The sequence below is a fragment of the Telopea speciosissima genome, chromosome 10 (assembly GCF_018873765.1).
Source record: "Telopea speciosissima isolate NSW1024214 ecotype Mountain lineage chromosome 10, Tspe_v1, whole genome shotgun sequence".
Classification (NCBI taxonomy): domain Eukaryota; kingdom Viridiplantae; phylum Streptophyta; class Magnoliopsida; order Proteales; family Proteaceae; genus Telopea; species Telopea speciosissima.
Genome location: NC_057925.1, coordinates 57,926,395 through 57,938,114, shown reverse-complemented (window position 1 = coordinate 57,938,114; position 11,720 = coordinate 57,926,395). Strand labels below are relative to the sequence as shown.

Sequence of the window (11,720 nt, the reverse complement as noted above, 5' to 3'; positions counted from 1 at the left end):
TCACATTTAAATAAATTGAGGGACACTGCTCACATTTGCAATACAAATATGTCATACATGATTCTTTTGCATCTTAAACCCCAAAAGATAGAGGGACAAGGGAAAATAAATAAGATTTGGAAAAAAGGAACTCTGTCTGGGAGCGTGCATGTTGCATTTAGATATGGAGGGGTGAATGACTGCCCCACCCCTCATCAAAAGCATAAATGTTGCCATTGTTGATGCTTTTGCGTGTGCTCCCATTGCCCCCCCTTGTGTGTCGGGGCCATGATCTCTGACAGCAAACACTTTCCCATAAACTTTTAACTGCTAATAAGTTTTAAAAGACAGAATTCAAGGACGAAATAGTTTCCAAGAACCCTAGAACCAGCCTTCAGATTAAAAAAAAAAAACACTGATTCAATGTTTTTGGGGCATGAATTGGCCATGCTAAATTGGTTGGTATCGGGAGCAATGAGTGTGAATGTGTGATGCACATTTTTCATTTTGTGTGGTTAGCATTTTGGAACAAATCAATATACAACGAACAATGGGTCATATAATTGAGATGAGCCACCAAGTTTATCGTGTAGCCAATCAGCCTAATCCATGGGCAACTGCCTTAAAAAAAAAGGAAAATATTCTCTAAGTCGTCAGGGGAGGGTACACTAGCACCCTCTCTTTCTACCTCACTCCTCATCATAAGAAATTTCTTCGCTACACTCTTATTTACAAAACTTTTTCGATGCACCTCATTGGTGCACTGCCTTATACCGTTTGCTCAAAGAATCTTCATCCTCCCTCCAACAAAAAAAAGGGAAAATGTTCTCTGAGCCGCTTGGGGAAGGGTACATTGGCACCCTCTCTTTCTATCTCTCTCCTCCTCAATGAAATGACCTCACTGTCCTTTAATGTACAAAACCAATTCATCATACCTCATTGGTGCTCTCCTCTATACCACTTGCTCAGAGAATGCTCATCCCCCAATAAATTCCCCATCCCCCTCCCCTCAGAGAAAAAGGAAAAATATTCTCTAACTACTAGGGAGAGTGCGTTGGTATGCACTCTCTCTCTTTCTTGCCGCTCTCTATGTACAAAACCATTTTATCGCACCTCGTTGATATGCTCTCATATACTTAGGCAGCGTTTGGTAACAATTCTATTATGGGAACGTTGTTCTTCGACAAAATCATCTTTTGCTGTTCCTTTAGATCATTCTTTACCTATAGTTGGGCGTTTGGTAAACCTGTTATGGAGCTGTTTTCCGGATTGTTTTTAAATCGAATCAAAAAATTATCAATATTTACATAAAAGCCCCTAAAGAAGGGGGGAAGGGTGTTAATAACTGTTACTTGTTCGCAAGCTCTTGCAACCTTCGGTCTTTTCCCAGAGCAAAAAATTCGACAGTTTTTTTCTTCTCTTCCGTTTTATATACTTCGCTCTTCGAAGGTCGAAGACGAAACGTTGTTGGTGCAGAGGAAAACAACACGGGACGCCATGATTAGCGTTCTTGCTCAGGTAAGCCAACAAACCCTTCCATTAGATGATTGGCTGCGAACGCAGTTCTTCTTTGGGGGAAGCTTGTTTTCCAAATCTCTTTAATCATCTTAATTTCACCCCCAAAAAAAATATGAAATCAGTGGAAAAATGATTTTGCCTCTTAAAAATTGAAATTTTCAGTGTGTTCAATTTGCCTCCTCTTTATTTGGAGGATCCCCCCCCCCCCCCACCCCTCTTATGTATGAAATTATCTTTGGAAGGTCGAGTTCTTCGTATGCAATTGATTGGGAACATGAAAAGCCTTTTGTCATTTCATTTTGTTCATTGGTACCGGGTTACTACGCAGGAACGTCTTCTTGGCGCAGCCTTGGGCAGTATTTTCACAGGGATGATTGTTTTTGAGCAGCGCAGGAGCATCTATGGCTTAATTTCAGAAAATCAGCCCGAGTACAAACCTCCTCAGGTAAAATCATTTGGCTTTTACCTTTCTCTATTAATTACTTAGCTGAAACTCTAAAACAGTATTTCTGATCTTGCCTGTTGCTTTTAGAATGTTAGCTTTGATAGATTTATTTATTATTATTATTATTATTTTTTGGCCGGGGGGGGGGGGGGGGGAGGGAGAGGAGCATGCTTTGATCTTTTGTTGGTCTTAATGTTTGGAGCTGTTTGTAGGACTCCATTTGGTCCATAGGTAATGCGAAAAAGAGTAAACAGCTCTCCTTGTTTGCATATATTTTGCAACTCGGGGACTGTTTCTTGTTGTAACTAAAAGTACTTTTGTTTCACATAATGTAAATAATGTTTGTAACATAGGTATCTAAGTTGCTAATCCCTCGCCCTCTTGCTAGAATCATTTTGTAATCAAGTTGTATTTAAACTATGGTTGGTTTAATTGGATCGTCTATGGAACTTAAGGGTCCCCCCGCTCCTCTTTAAATTCCTAAGGTAAGCAAAAGGCACTAGTTCAATAGGTCACTTACTAGTCAAGCTTGGGTAGATGCACCAACATTTGCCATGTAGCAGTTCAGCTGCCTCCTGGAAGAGGGTAAACACGTAGCTCAAGTCACCTTCTGATGTAGGCACTACCTTGGACCGACCCAAACCCGTTTGGGAATCCAGACCGTGAACCGGGTCCAAATATGGGATTATTCTGGTAGATATTTAGGATTTTATTATTTATTTTATTGGGATACTTATGTAAGGAGATCTTTAATTTGAGTAGGATATGTTAAGAATAGTTTTAGCAAGTTTTAAATTGTTAAGAATCCTAGTATAGTTGTTTCCTTATTGAAGTCAGTTTCGTTTGTTATTTATATGCTTGTAACCAATGTATTAGACAGATTGAATAAAATGGAATAGTTATGGTTTGAGTAGCTTGTGTGGCTGTGCATGTGCACTCTTCTCCCCCCTTCTTCTTCTTATGTGTTTTTTCCAATCCCTGCAACTTCTTTCCAACCGGAACTTCACCATCCTCACTGTGTACTTGCGGAAATTCAGTCCAACAACATTTGATCATGTGGCAAAACAATGCTTTGAAAAATAGTTGAGAAGTTAATATGGTGTAAATGGTTTACATGTGATGACACAAGGGGAGAAGTTCAATGCATGGGGGCCAAGCAATTGGTATGGGTTATGGAACTAGATACATGGTCAATTCAGAGGGTCCCATTTCTATCCAAGAGCTTAAAGCAATATAATCTTTGTGTCTCAAATCAAAAGCCATCTACACGACTTTCCATCTCCTTAACTTTTGGAGCTACTTAATGGACGCTGTGATATGCGGGTGCATTATCATGAGCTTCAAGTGGTGCATCTGGTCCATATTCTCTTAAGCAACTCAAGGCTGATCAAAGGACTGTGATGCAAAACTTGGATCGAGTCTCTCTTAGGGTATGGAGATGATTCGATCAAAGTTTCAGCAGGTTCTAACGGTTAGATTTGGCTGGGCAGAATTCTCGTGAAAATCACGTTACATGTGACCTTCTAGAAGGGAAGAAGATCTAGTTGCAGGTTTTCAGATTTAGACTTACTTGTTAATGGTAAAGCTTGATTTCAAAACATCAAAGCAATAAATCAGTAATGGAGGATGTAGAGTAACCAAACGACCCACCCAGGCTTCCCCACCACAAGGTGTCAATCGGATCAAACACTGATCCCTTCTTCCTCGATCAAACACAAGGTTTCTTCACCAATGGAGAAGAGAGCAGCAAAAGCAGCAACTTTATTTATCAAAGTCGTGTCCAATGCTTTGCCCCCCTTACAACCTTATATAAAAGACTCAAAAATAGACTTAGCCACTAAAAAGGAAAGGCCTAACCCAATCCTTAATGTATTAGGGAACCTAAACTGACTAGGACACTGAAATGTGAAGGAAATATACTCAAAACATGGCTGGACTTATAGAGTCCTAATCCAGCCCAACTAAAACACTTAATAAACAATTACTTGCAACTTAAATTGAACCACATAGAGCCGGTTCAATTGAACTAACTCAAAAGAACTTAAAATAAACCAAGTAAAGAAATAAACTAACTAATCCCGTATGCAATCTTAATACCCATAGTTTAGGCCCATAAAAGTGGCCTATTACATTGAAAACCCATGGGATCAAAGGTCCAACATGTATATAACCCAACCTTAGACTTATTTCCATTAAAATAAGTCTCTTTTGGTGATGTATCATTGTATCTGCATCAGGCTGAGCATGAGGTCCATCTAACGGTTTCCTTTTCACTTGATTCTGGTTGAGTTATTGGGGGATTAGAAAGCATCTTGAACCCAAGGTAATTTAGGTGTTCAGTTATTGTTTTGGAGATTAGAGAAATCTCTTGAGGTTTCTATCCTTTGGGTGTTTTTTCAGTTGGGGATTGGTTGATTAGGTAGGGGTGTTTTTGTTATTGGTGGGCTGAAAAAGACTAGGCAACTTTTATGTAATTGAATTTTCCTAATTTGTGTCATGTCCAAGTATGCAAGAGTGATGGTTGCTTATTTGTTGAAGGAAAAAATTATGTATAAAAAAGGGGATGACCAATCAATTGACCGATTGGGATCTAACCTTCATTGGGTCAAGAGTTGCATCATTGTTTGTAGCTGTGTGACCTTATGCTTCTCTATTATACTATCAGATCAAGCTTTCAACTAACGGGATACGGCTTACATGGATCCAGCATTTCCAGGCTAGTACCATACTATATTGCCAAAAACTCAGATGGAATCAAGCTGTATAGGCTGATCTGTATGATGACCAGCAGAGCTTGATGCAGTCCTGTGATCTTGAGTTATAAGTCCTTGTTTGAAATTGCAAATATCTTCTTCTTTTGGTTCTGTTCTTTGATTGCTGAATTCTTCTCCAAGGGAATTCTTAGTGTATAAAAATTAAGATGATTGTGGAATGTTTGTGGCCTGCAAGTTAACCCCATAAGATACTGATGCAGATACACTACCTTGGACCGACCCAAACTCAGTTGGGTATCCAGGAGAAGATGAACCGGGTCCAATTTGAGTTTTCGGATCACCTAGGATTTTAGGAATTTATGTTATTTGGGGAAATAATGTCTTTTAGTTTATTTTATTTTGTTTATTTTTTAAGTCAGCTGCGTAGTATATTTAGTTTCCTTATTCGGCTTAGTTCCTAGTTAGAGAGTTGGTCTTATATTTAGGAGGCTTTATTTCTCTTTATATATGGTGTAATTCCCCATCGTTGGAGATAGATTTGAAGAATGAATAGTTATGGTTTGAGTAGCCTGTGTGGTTGTGAGTGTGCACTTTTCTCCCCCCCCCCCTCTTCTTCTTATGTGATTTCCCCTCTTCCCTGCAACTTCTTTCCTACCGGCCCTCCACCAACTTGGTATCAGAGCCTTCCTTACCCATCAATCGTTCTCTTTCCCTGTCTTTTCTCTCCCCTGTTCCTTTTTTTCTCTATCATTCATTCTTTTTATTTCTTTCCTCTTTCTGTTACTGTCTGCCGTAAGGTACCAGCAGTACCTTTACTGTGCTGTTTCCTCACCTATTGCGCAAAAAAAAAATGTCTCTGTCGCAAGACAGAGAAGTCGAATAAAAAAAAACCCTACGTCGTCTCTGTTTCCTTTCACCTCTTTCTTCCCCAACCCACTGCCCCCACTCAAACCCCAATCCCTTCCCTACCTATTCCCTTGGCAAAAACCCTCACCTCCTTCCCTGTGACTTCGATTCTCCCCCATGCTTTAGAGTTCCGCCGGTGACATCCAAAGAAAAAAAAGGGGAAGCAGAGAAGAGATGGCGAGAGGCAGAGAACCAGAAGGACAGAAAAAGAGAGAGAGGGGAAGAAAAAAAAAAGAGCGAGAGAAAAAGAGAGAACGAGAGACGGTGGGAAAAAAAAAAAAAAAACCTGGTCTCAATTTCCCGCAGCGAGTCATCCTCCTTCCGTCGAAGTCCAGCGGATTCACTTACCCTCTGGAGTAATTGCCTCCCTCCCTTGCGTCAAAGCCTCCGTTGAAGTCGCAGAATCCTTGTTGAAGACGAAGATCAACTCCTTTCTCGAAGCCGAGATTTCTGCCCTTTGTTTCTACAGGATTTCCACTGGAAGAAGAGACTGAAGAGTTCAACAGCACCTTCCATATTATCGTCCTCCTTCAAAGTCGCGCATTCGCTTCTTCCTTCAAAGTCGTTTCACCTCTGCTGTTACTCTCTCTGGAGTAGCAGACTCCGAATAGGACTCTGTTCGGTAACCCCACAATATTCTCTTTTATTTGTATCTATTCTTTTTTTTATTTCCTAAACTGCCCTCTCCTTTCAGGTAATTCTCCTTTACTTTTATTTTTTCACTTTGTTCCAATTTAGCCCTTAATCTTTAATTTTTATTACCCTTTATACCCCTTCTTTAGTTTGCTTTAGCAACCCTTCCAGATCCCTTTAATTACAATTCTGCCACTGTAGTCATAAACTTCATCTTTTTACTGTTTTGCCATTATCATAAACCCACTACATCATGGAAGTTGATCGATACGATTTACTACTTTTGATTAGTGATGGGTTCCGTAAACTGCAAACAAAGCTTTTTAATTTGAAGACAGGTTTTCGGGAGCTTGCCAATATTAACAACTACTCTTGTTATAAGATGTCAAGCATGATACAATCGCTAGAAGTCGGATCAGAAGTGGAAGAAAATGTAGACAGCGAAAACGACGATCAAACTGAAGTACACGGTCCGATCTAGGTTGCAGTTGAAGAATTGACCGACGATCCAATTTTAGTTGTGAAACACCACGATCAGATTCCCATCAAAGAGACGTCATTTGCTAACAACCATCAGACGATCATGGCGGTTGATCATGAGATGCGTTGGATCATCGCTCCATCAAAGCTGATCTTTGTGGATACAGATCAAGTGATACTGATTATCTCATTTTACAAAACTCGTGGACGGTTTTTTCTTGACACCGGGGGAATTGATGCAGATACACTACCTTGGACCGATCCAAAGCCAGTTGGGTATCCAGGAGAAGATGAACCGGGTACAGTTTGAGTTTTTGGATATCCTACGATTTTAGGAATTTTTGTTATTTGGGGAAACGGGTGCAATGGTAAAAGTTGCTCCATTGTGACAAGTGGTAATGGGATCAAGCCTGGAAACAACCTCTTTGTGAAAGCAGGGGTAAGGCTGTGTACATTATGACCCTCTCCAGACCCTGCAATGATGGGAGCCTCGTGCACTTGGTACACCCTTTATGTTATTTGGGGAAATAATGTCTTTTAGTTCATCCTATAGGAGCACGGCTGAATCTTTCTCTTCATGGTTGCTCCACGTGTGGTTCTTTTTTATTTTATTCTGTTTATTTAGAAGTCAGCTACCTAGAACCTAGTATATTTAGTTTCCTTATTCGACTTAGTTTCCTAATTCCTAGTTAGAGAGTTAGTCTTATTTTTAAGAGTCTTTTATTTCTCTTTATATATGATGTAATTCCCCATCGTTGGAGATAGATTTGAAGAATGGAATAGTTATGGTTCGAGTAGCTTGTGTGGCTGTGCGTGTGCACTCTTCTCTCCCCCCCCCCCCCCTTTTTCTTCTTATGCCATTTCCCCTCTATCTTGCAACTTCTTTCCTACCGGCTCTCCACCAGATACATATTTTATTTTGGTGTTTAGTTTTATTTCTTCTTATTATTTAAAGTTTCTACTATCAGAATTAGAAAAAAAAAGTCAATGAGATCAATTAGCTCTGAATCCTACATAGGGTCTCCTTTTGGATTGATATTTAGGTCCTTAGTAGCAGGTCTGGTGGTACTACTTTGTGGTGCCAGATATGACATCATTCAAATGTACTTGTCTTTCTTGATTGAGCAAACTGTTTTTTTCTGTTCCAGCAGAACAGCCAGGATGACGTCTTTTTTTTTTTTTGTGTGTGTTTTTTTTTTGGGGGGGGGGGGGAGGATTTGCAAGTATACTTTAATGTGGAAATCCAACTGTTTTAATCCTACTTTAACACATCGTAGGTTTTGTTCCCTATACAAAGGATCATTTTGGGTTTCTAAGACAAACTTTAGATATCTGCAATTGCATTCTGTTGTTCTTTGGTTTCTAGTCTTTATTGGAGGGTGGATCCATTACCAGGTGCTTTTGCCATGCATTGTTCTGTTTGGTCCTTACAACTGTTAATGTTGAAGAAGAAATATTTGCATCCATTTTTATGCGTGCATCCCTATCTAGTAGACTTACAGACTCACAAGCTTCTTCTTCTTCTTCTTCTTTTTTTTTTTTTTTTTTTTTAATATCTCTCAAGTGGATGAAGAAAAAGGTTGTGTCAGGTTGACAGCGAGCATAAAACCATTTATGGACCTGAAAATCTGTTTTTCCAGACTCTGAGTGGAATGGTGTTACAGGGTTTGTGTTCTGAACCCCTGGCAGTTGTCTAAGGTTATGTTGAGTTGAATCGATCAAGATAATATGAACTCCATAAGTTGATGATGTATTTTTTTTCCGGAAGTCCCTTGGCATATCATGGTGCTATGATATTGAGAATAGGATCCAATCAAAATATTATTGGTCCATGGTGTACACATTGGCTGGTCTAAGGATTGAAACTATCAAAATGTCCTTGAGACGTGGTCTGTATGGTGAAGGCATGGAACTGAAAATTGAAATGACTGTAATCATTCCTCAGTGATACAATCCAATCTGTTGATCCAGATGGACTAGCTGAATTAGTGTGTAGATTGGCTGGCCTAGTGAAAAGCCACTTGTGTTTGTGGTTGATACCTCATAATGGTCAGAAAAGTTTAATGTCATGGATCCTGCTAAGGATTTATATTCTATGTGTAGAAGTTCGTTTAGAATTTGACTTGTTTGAACAGATTGTTATCTAGTTTCTTAATCTAATGTTGTCATTAATAGTTAATTCAGGTAGTTTCTTGGAAGTGGTGCTTAGAAGTAGGAATTTATTTTTTGAGTTTTCTCAAAATAGATGTGTTGGTGTACTTGATGATATTTTGAATGAAATGATGAAGGTATTCTGCTGGTGCTCCCTATTGTATGGCACCCTAGGAGGAGGAGGATGAAAAATAAGAACAATAATTTAGGGCAAGAGGGGACAGGCATCTGATATTCTTCTGTTGTACTAATGTAACTTCTAGGGTTAACATGAAAATTACATTGGGATACATGTCAATGATTTCTATTACTTATTTTAAAGGTTTATCATACTCTACATACATTATTGTTCACTAACTGGAAGGATGGGGAAACAGCCTCTCCATGAAGCGGGGGTAAGGCTGCATACATAATGGCCCTCCCCAGACCCCGCAGTGGCGGGAGCCTTGTGCACTGGGTACGCCCTTTTTTTTAATAGCAGGGATGGGGAAAAATGGATGAGAGTAGTTATATACAATATCATGGGGAAGGGTAGATTCCAACTAGGATAGGATAACCCTTGAGCAAAATTCTGAGAACAGTTGGTTTTATGACAGCTTAACCACATTTATTGGTGCGGCGAGGAAGTTATAACAGTATGTGGCATTGAATGCAGATGCAGGAGCCCATGTTTGGAAAGAAGACTCGCGTGGAGCTGGCTCACCTCTGGAACAAAACAGTAGACCAAACACTGGGGCCGGTGATTGCATATTTGAGCTCTCGCGGGTGGTAGACTTCCCTTCACCTAAATTTTTTGTGCTTATCCTCTTCATTATTGTTGTGACACTTGATTTTATGGGCGTCCTCCCTTGTCACTCATCAGCAGTTTTATACTTTGAAACCTTGTGAAAGTCTATTGTTTTAAGAGAGCCCACAATCAATCATTACTTCTTTTCCCATATATTTTTGCAAATTTGACAGGATATGATTACTGTGGCCCCACCAATTTCGTGAATAAAAGCATAAACTTTTATTTTTAAATCTTCACTATCTCACCCTGTTAATTAAAACCAGATGTGTGGAGGTTGGGTGTAGCAAGAAAAATTCTATGGACTAGATTAATAAAAAATGGAGAAACTATAAATTAATTACTGCATCGTCCTATATTTTATTTTTATTTTAAAAATGCTATTTTATCTAGTATCCCTGTGTCCACTGATGGGGAAGGGAAAAGAAGGGAAAACACAAACTACTTATAATGATCCCAGACCAGAGGGATCCTTTTGGTGTTTGGATACTTGGGTGTTTCCTATCTGTGGCTTCTATCAAAACCAAGGCCATTGTTTTGGATTCAGCAGTTATAGTTGTCGTCGTCAGTGACTGGGGATGCTTCTGCTGCTTGTAAAGCTTGGGTTTGGTGGCACTCTAAAAACTGCTTGAAGACTAGGTAAATGTTCTCCACAGGCTCAGTCAAATTGGTGCCTCATTCCTGGATACACCAGATGTGTCTTGTTCTTGGCTGCACATGAGATGGGTCATGCAGTCTCCAAAGAAGCTGGTTCATACACTCCCTATCATGCACCATCAGCCTTGGAAACTTCACTTAGACCAACACCATAGCTCTCTTGAGACCCTTGGTGGCTCGAGTGCTGTTTTTGCCCTTGGCTTCCTGCTCCAGCTGGTGAAGTCGCCAGCAATCTTTGAGGGAGAAGATGAGGGATCATATGTTTTCACCGTCAAATTTCAGTGTTAGTTTTTCTATACCATTCTAACCAAAATTACAAATAAATAGGTTTTTTCTGTAGTACCTCTTCAATATTTCCGTGGACATTCCCTGTGGGTCAAAGAAATTCCCTCCAACCGAAGTTTGATTCTGGAATGGCAGCACCTCCTTGGATTTTCAACAGTTCATGTTATTTTAAACGTCTAATTTGCATGGGAGAGGCAAAGTTGTGCAGAAACTTCCACAGTGAGTAATCAAGAGATATGAAGTTTCTGCTTTGCAGAGAGCAGAGTGGATTTAATGGCTTAGACAGGGGTGTCTTCTTGACTGCTAGAACATCAACGTTTCTGATACATCCAACTCAACGAAGCTAAGTACTTTCAGAACTGGTCTCAATCTTTTTCGAAGAGATCAGGTTGGATCCACGTTGAATGGTCAGGTCTTAGACGAACGATATATGCAGGTCTGGTCTTGTTCTCTTTTTACCTCTCTAAAGATACAGAATGTGGCTCTAGAGGTGGCAATGTGGAATGTTTGGTTGCACGAAAGGAAAAGGAAATTTTCAAAGCTAAAGTGAGCAAGCCTATTGTTACCGCTTAATTCTGTCCGAGTTGAAGTGGATGACCTGCAAGAAAGACTTGAAAATGGTCAGATAGACCCGAGATTAACTTGGGGTAACTCTAATGATGAAGTTAGAATTGGGCAATTGTAATGAATGAAATTCGATAAGAGTAATAAATGTGAATACGTACCTTTGTCAGACACTAATTCTTTATATAGTCCGGGTCGGTTTGTATTATGATCCGGCTGAGTGGATGGTGGGCTGTCACAACCGACTGTCCTAGGTCGATCGTGCTGAGTCGTCTTTGGAAGAGATTAGAACACATAATATCTTAGATACATTAATGATGGGGGACCCACAAGGTCGTATAACGTCAGAAGATCTTTGTATGTGCATTGACACCTGTACAAGTATATTTTTATGTATATCACCTATCAATAAGTTGAGGGAGTTCGATTCCATTAGTAAGTTTAGGGAGTTCAATTCTATTAGAAAAAAAAGGCTTAGGGAGTATTATTAAAGCTGTGCTTGGTATGCATTCTTGGAATTAATTATGGGTCTAGAAAGCATTTTGCAATTGGATTTTTCTCTATTTTCTAGTTTCAGAATATGTTCTAGACTTGGAATTTA

The 11,720-nt window shown here is 39.6% G+C and overlaps 1 protein-coding gene across 2 annotated transcripts; it reads left to right on the top strand.

Moving 5' to 3' along the window:
* Window positions 1–1,391: 1,391 nt before the first annotated feature.
* Window positions 1,392–9,843, top strand: LOC122642731. Of its 2 annotated transcripts, none has more exons than XM_043836308.1 (3): window positions 1,392–1,497; window positions 1,826–1,942; window positions 9,488–9,843. In XM_043836308.1, exons 1-3 carry the CDS (start codon window positions 1,477–1,479, stop codon window positions 9,596–9,598), a joined length of 249 nt encoding a protein of 82 aa, XP_043692243.1. In that variant the 5' UTR covers window positions 1,392–1,476; the 3' UTR covers window positions 9,599–9,843. The 2 variants fall into 2 exon arrangements, with proteins under 2 accessions (XP_043692243.1, XP_043692242.1); XM_043836307.1 differs by having other exon boundaries at window positions 9,482–9,843.
* Window positions 9,844–11,720: the final 1,877 nt, after the last annotated feature.

What these genes read in the sequence shown, in the direction of transcription:
- LOC122642731 (XM_043836307.1), top strand. Translation starts at nt 1,477, where the DNA reads ATGATTAGCGTTCTTGCTCAG. An exon ending in TGATTAGCGTTCTTGCTCAG is followed by an intron (nt 1,498 to 1,825) that starts GTAAGCCAACAA and finishes GTTACTACGCAG; the next exon opens with GAACGTCTTCTTGGCGCAGC. An exon ending in CCGAGTACAAACCTCCTCAG is followed by an intron (nt 1,943 to 9,481) that starts GTAAAATCATTT and finishes CATTGAATGCAG; the next exon opens with ATGCAGGAGCCCATGTTTGG.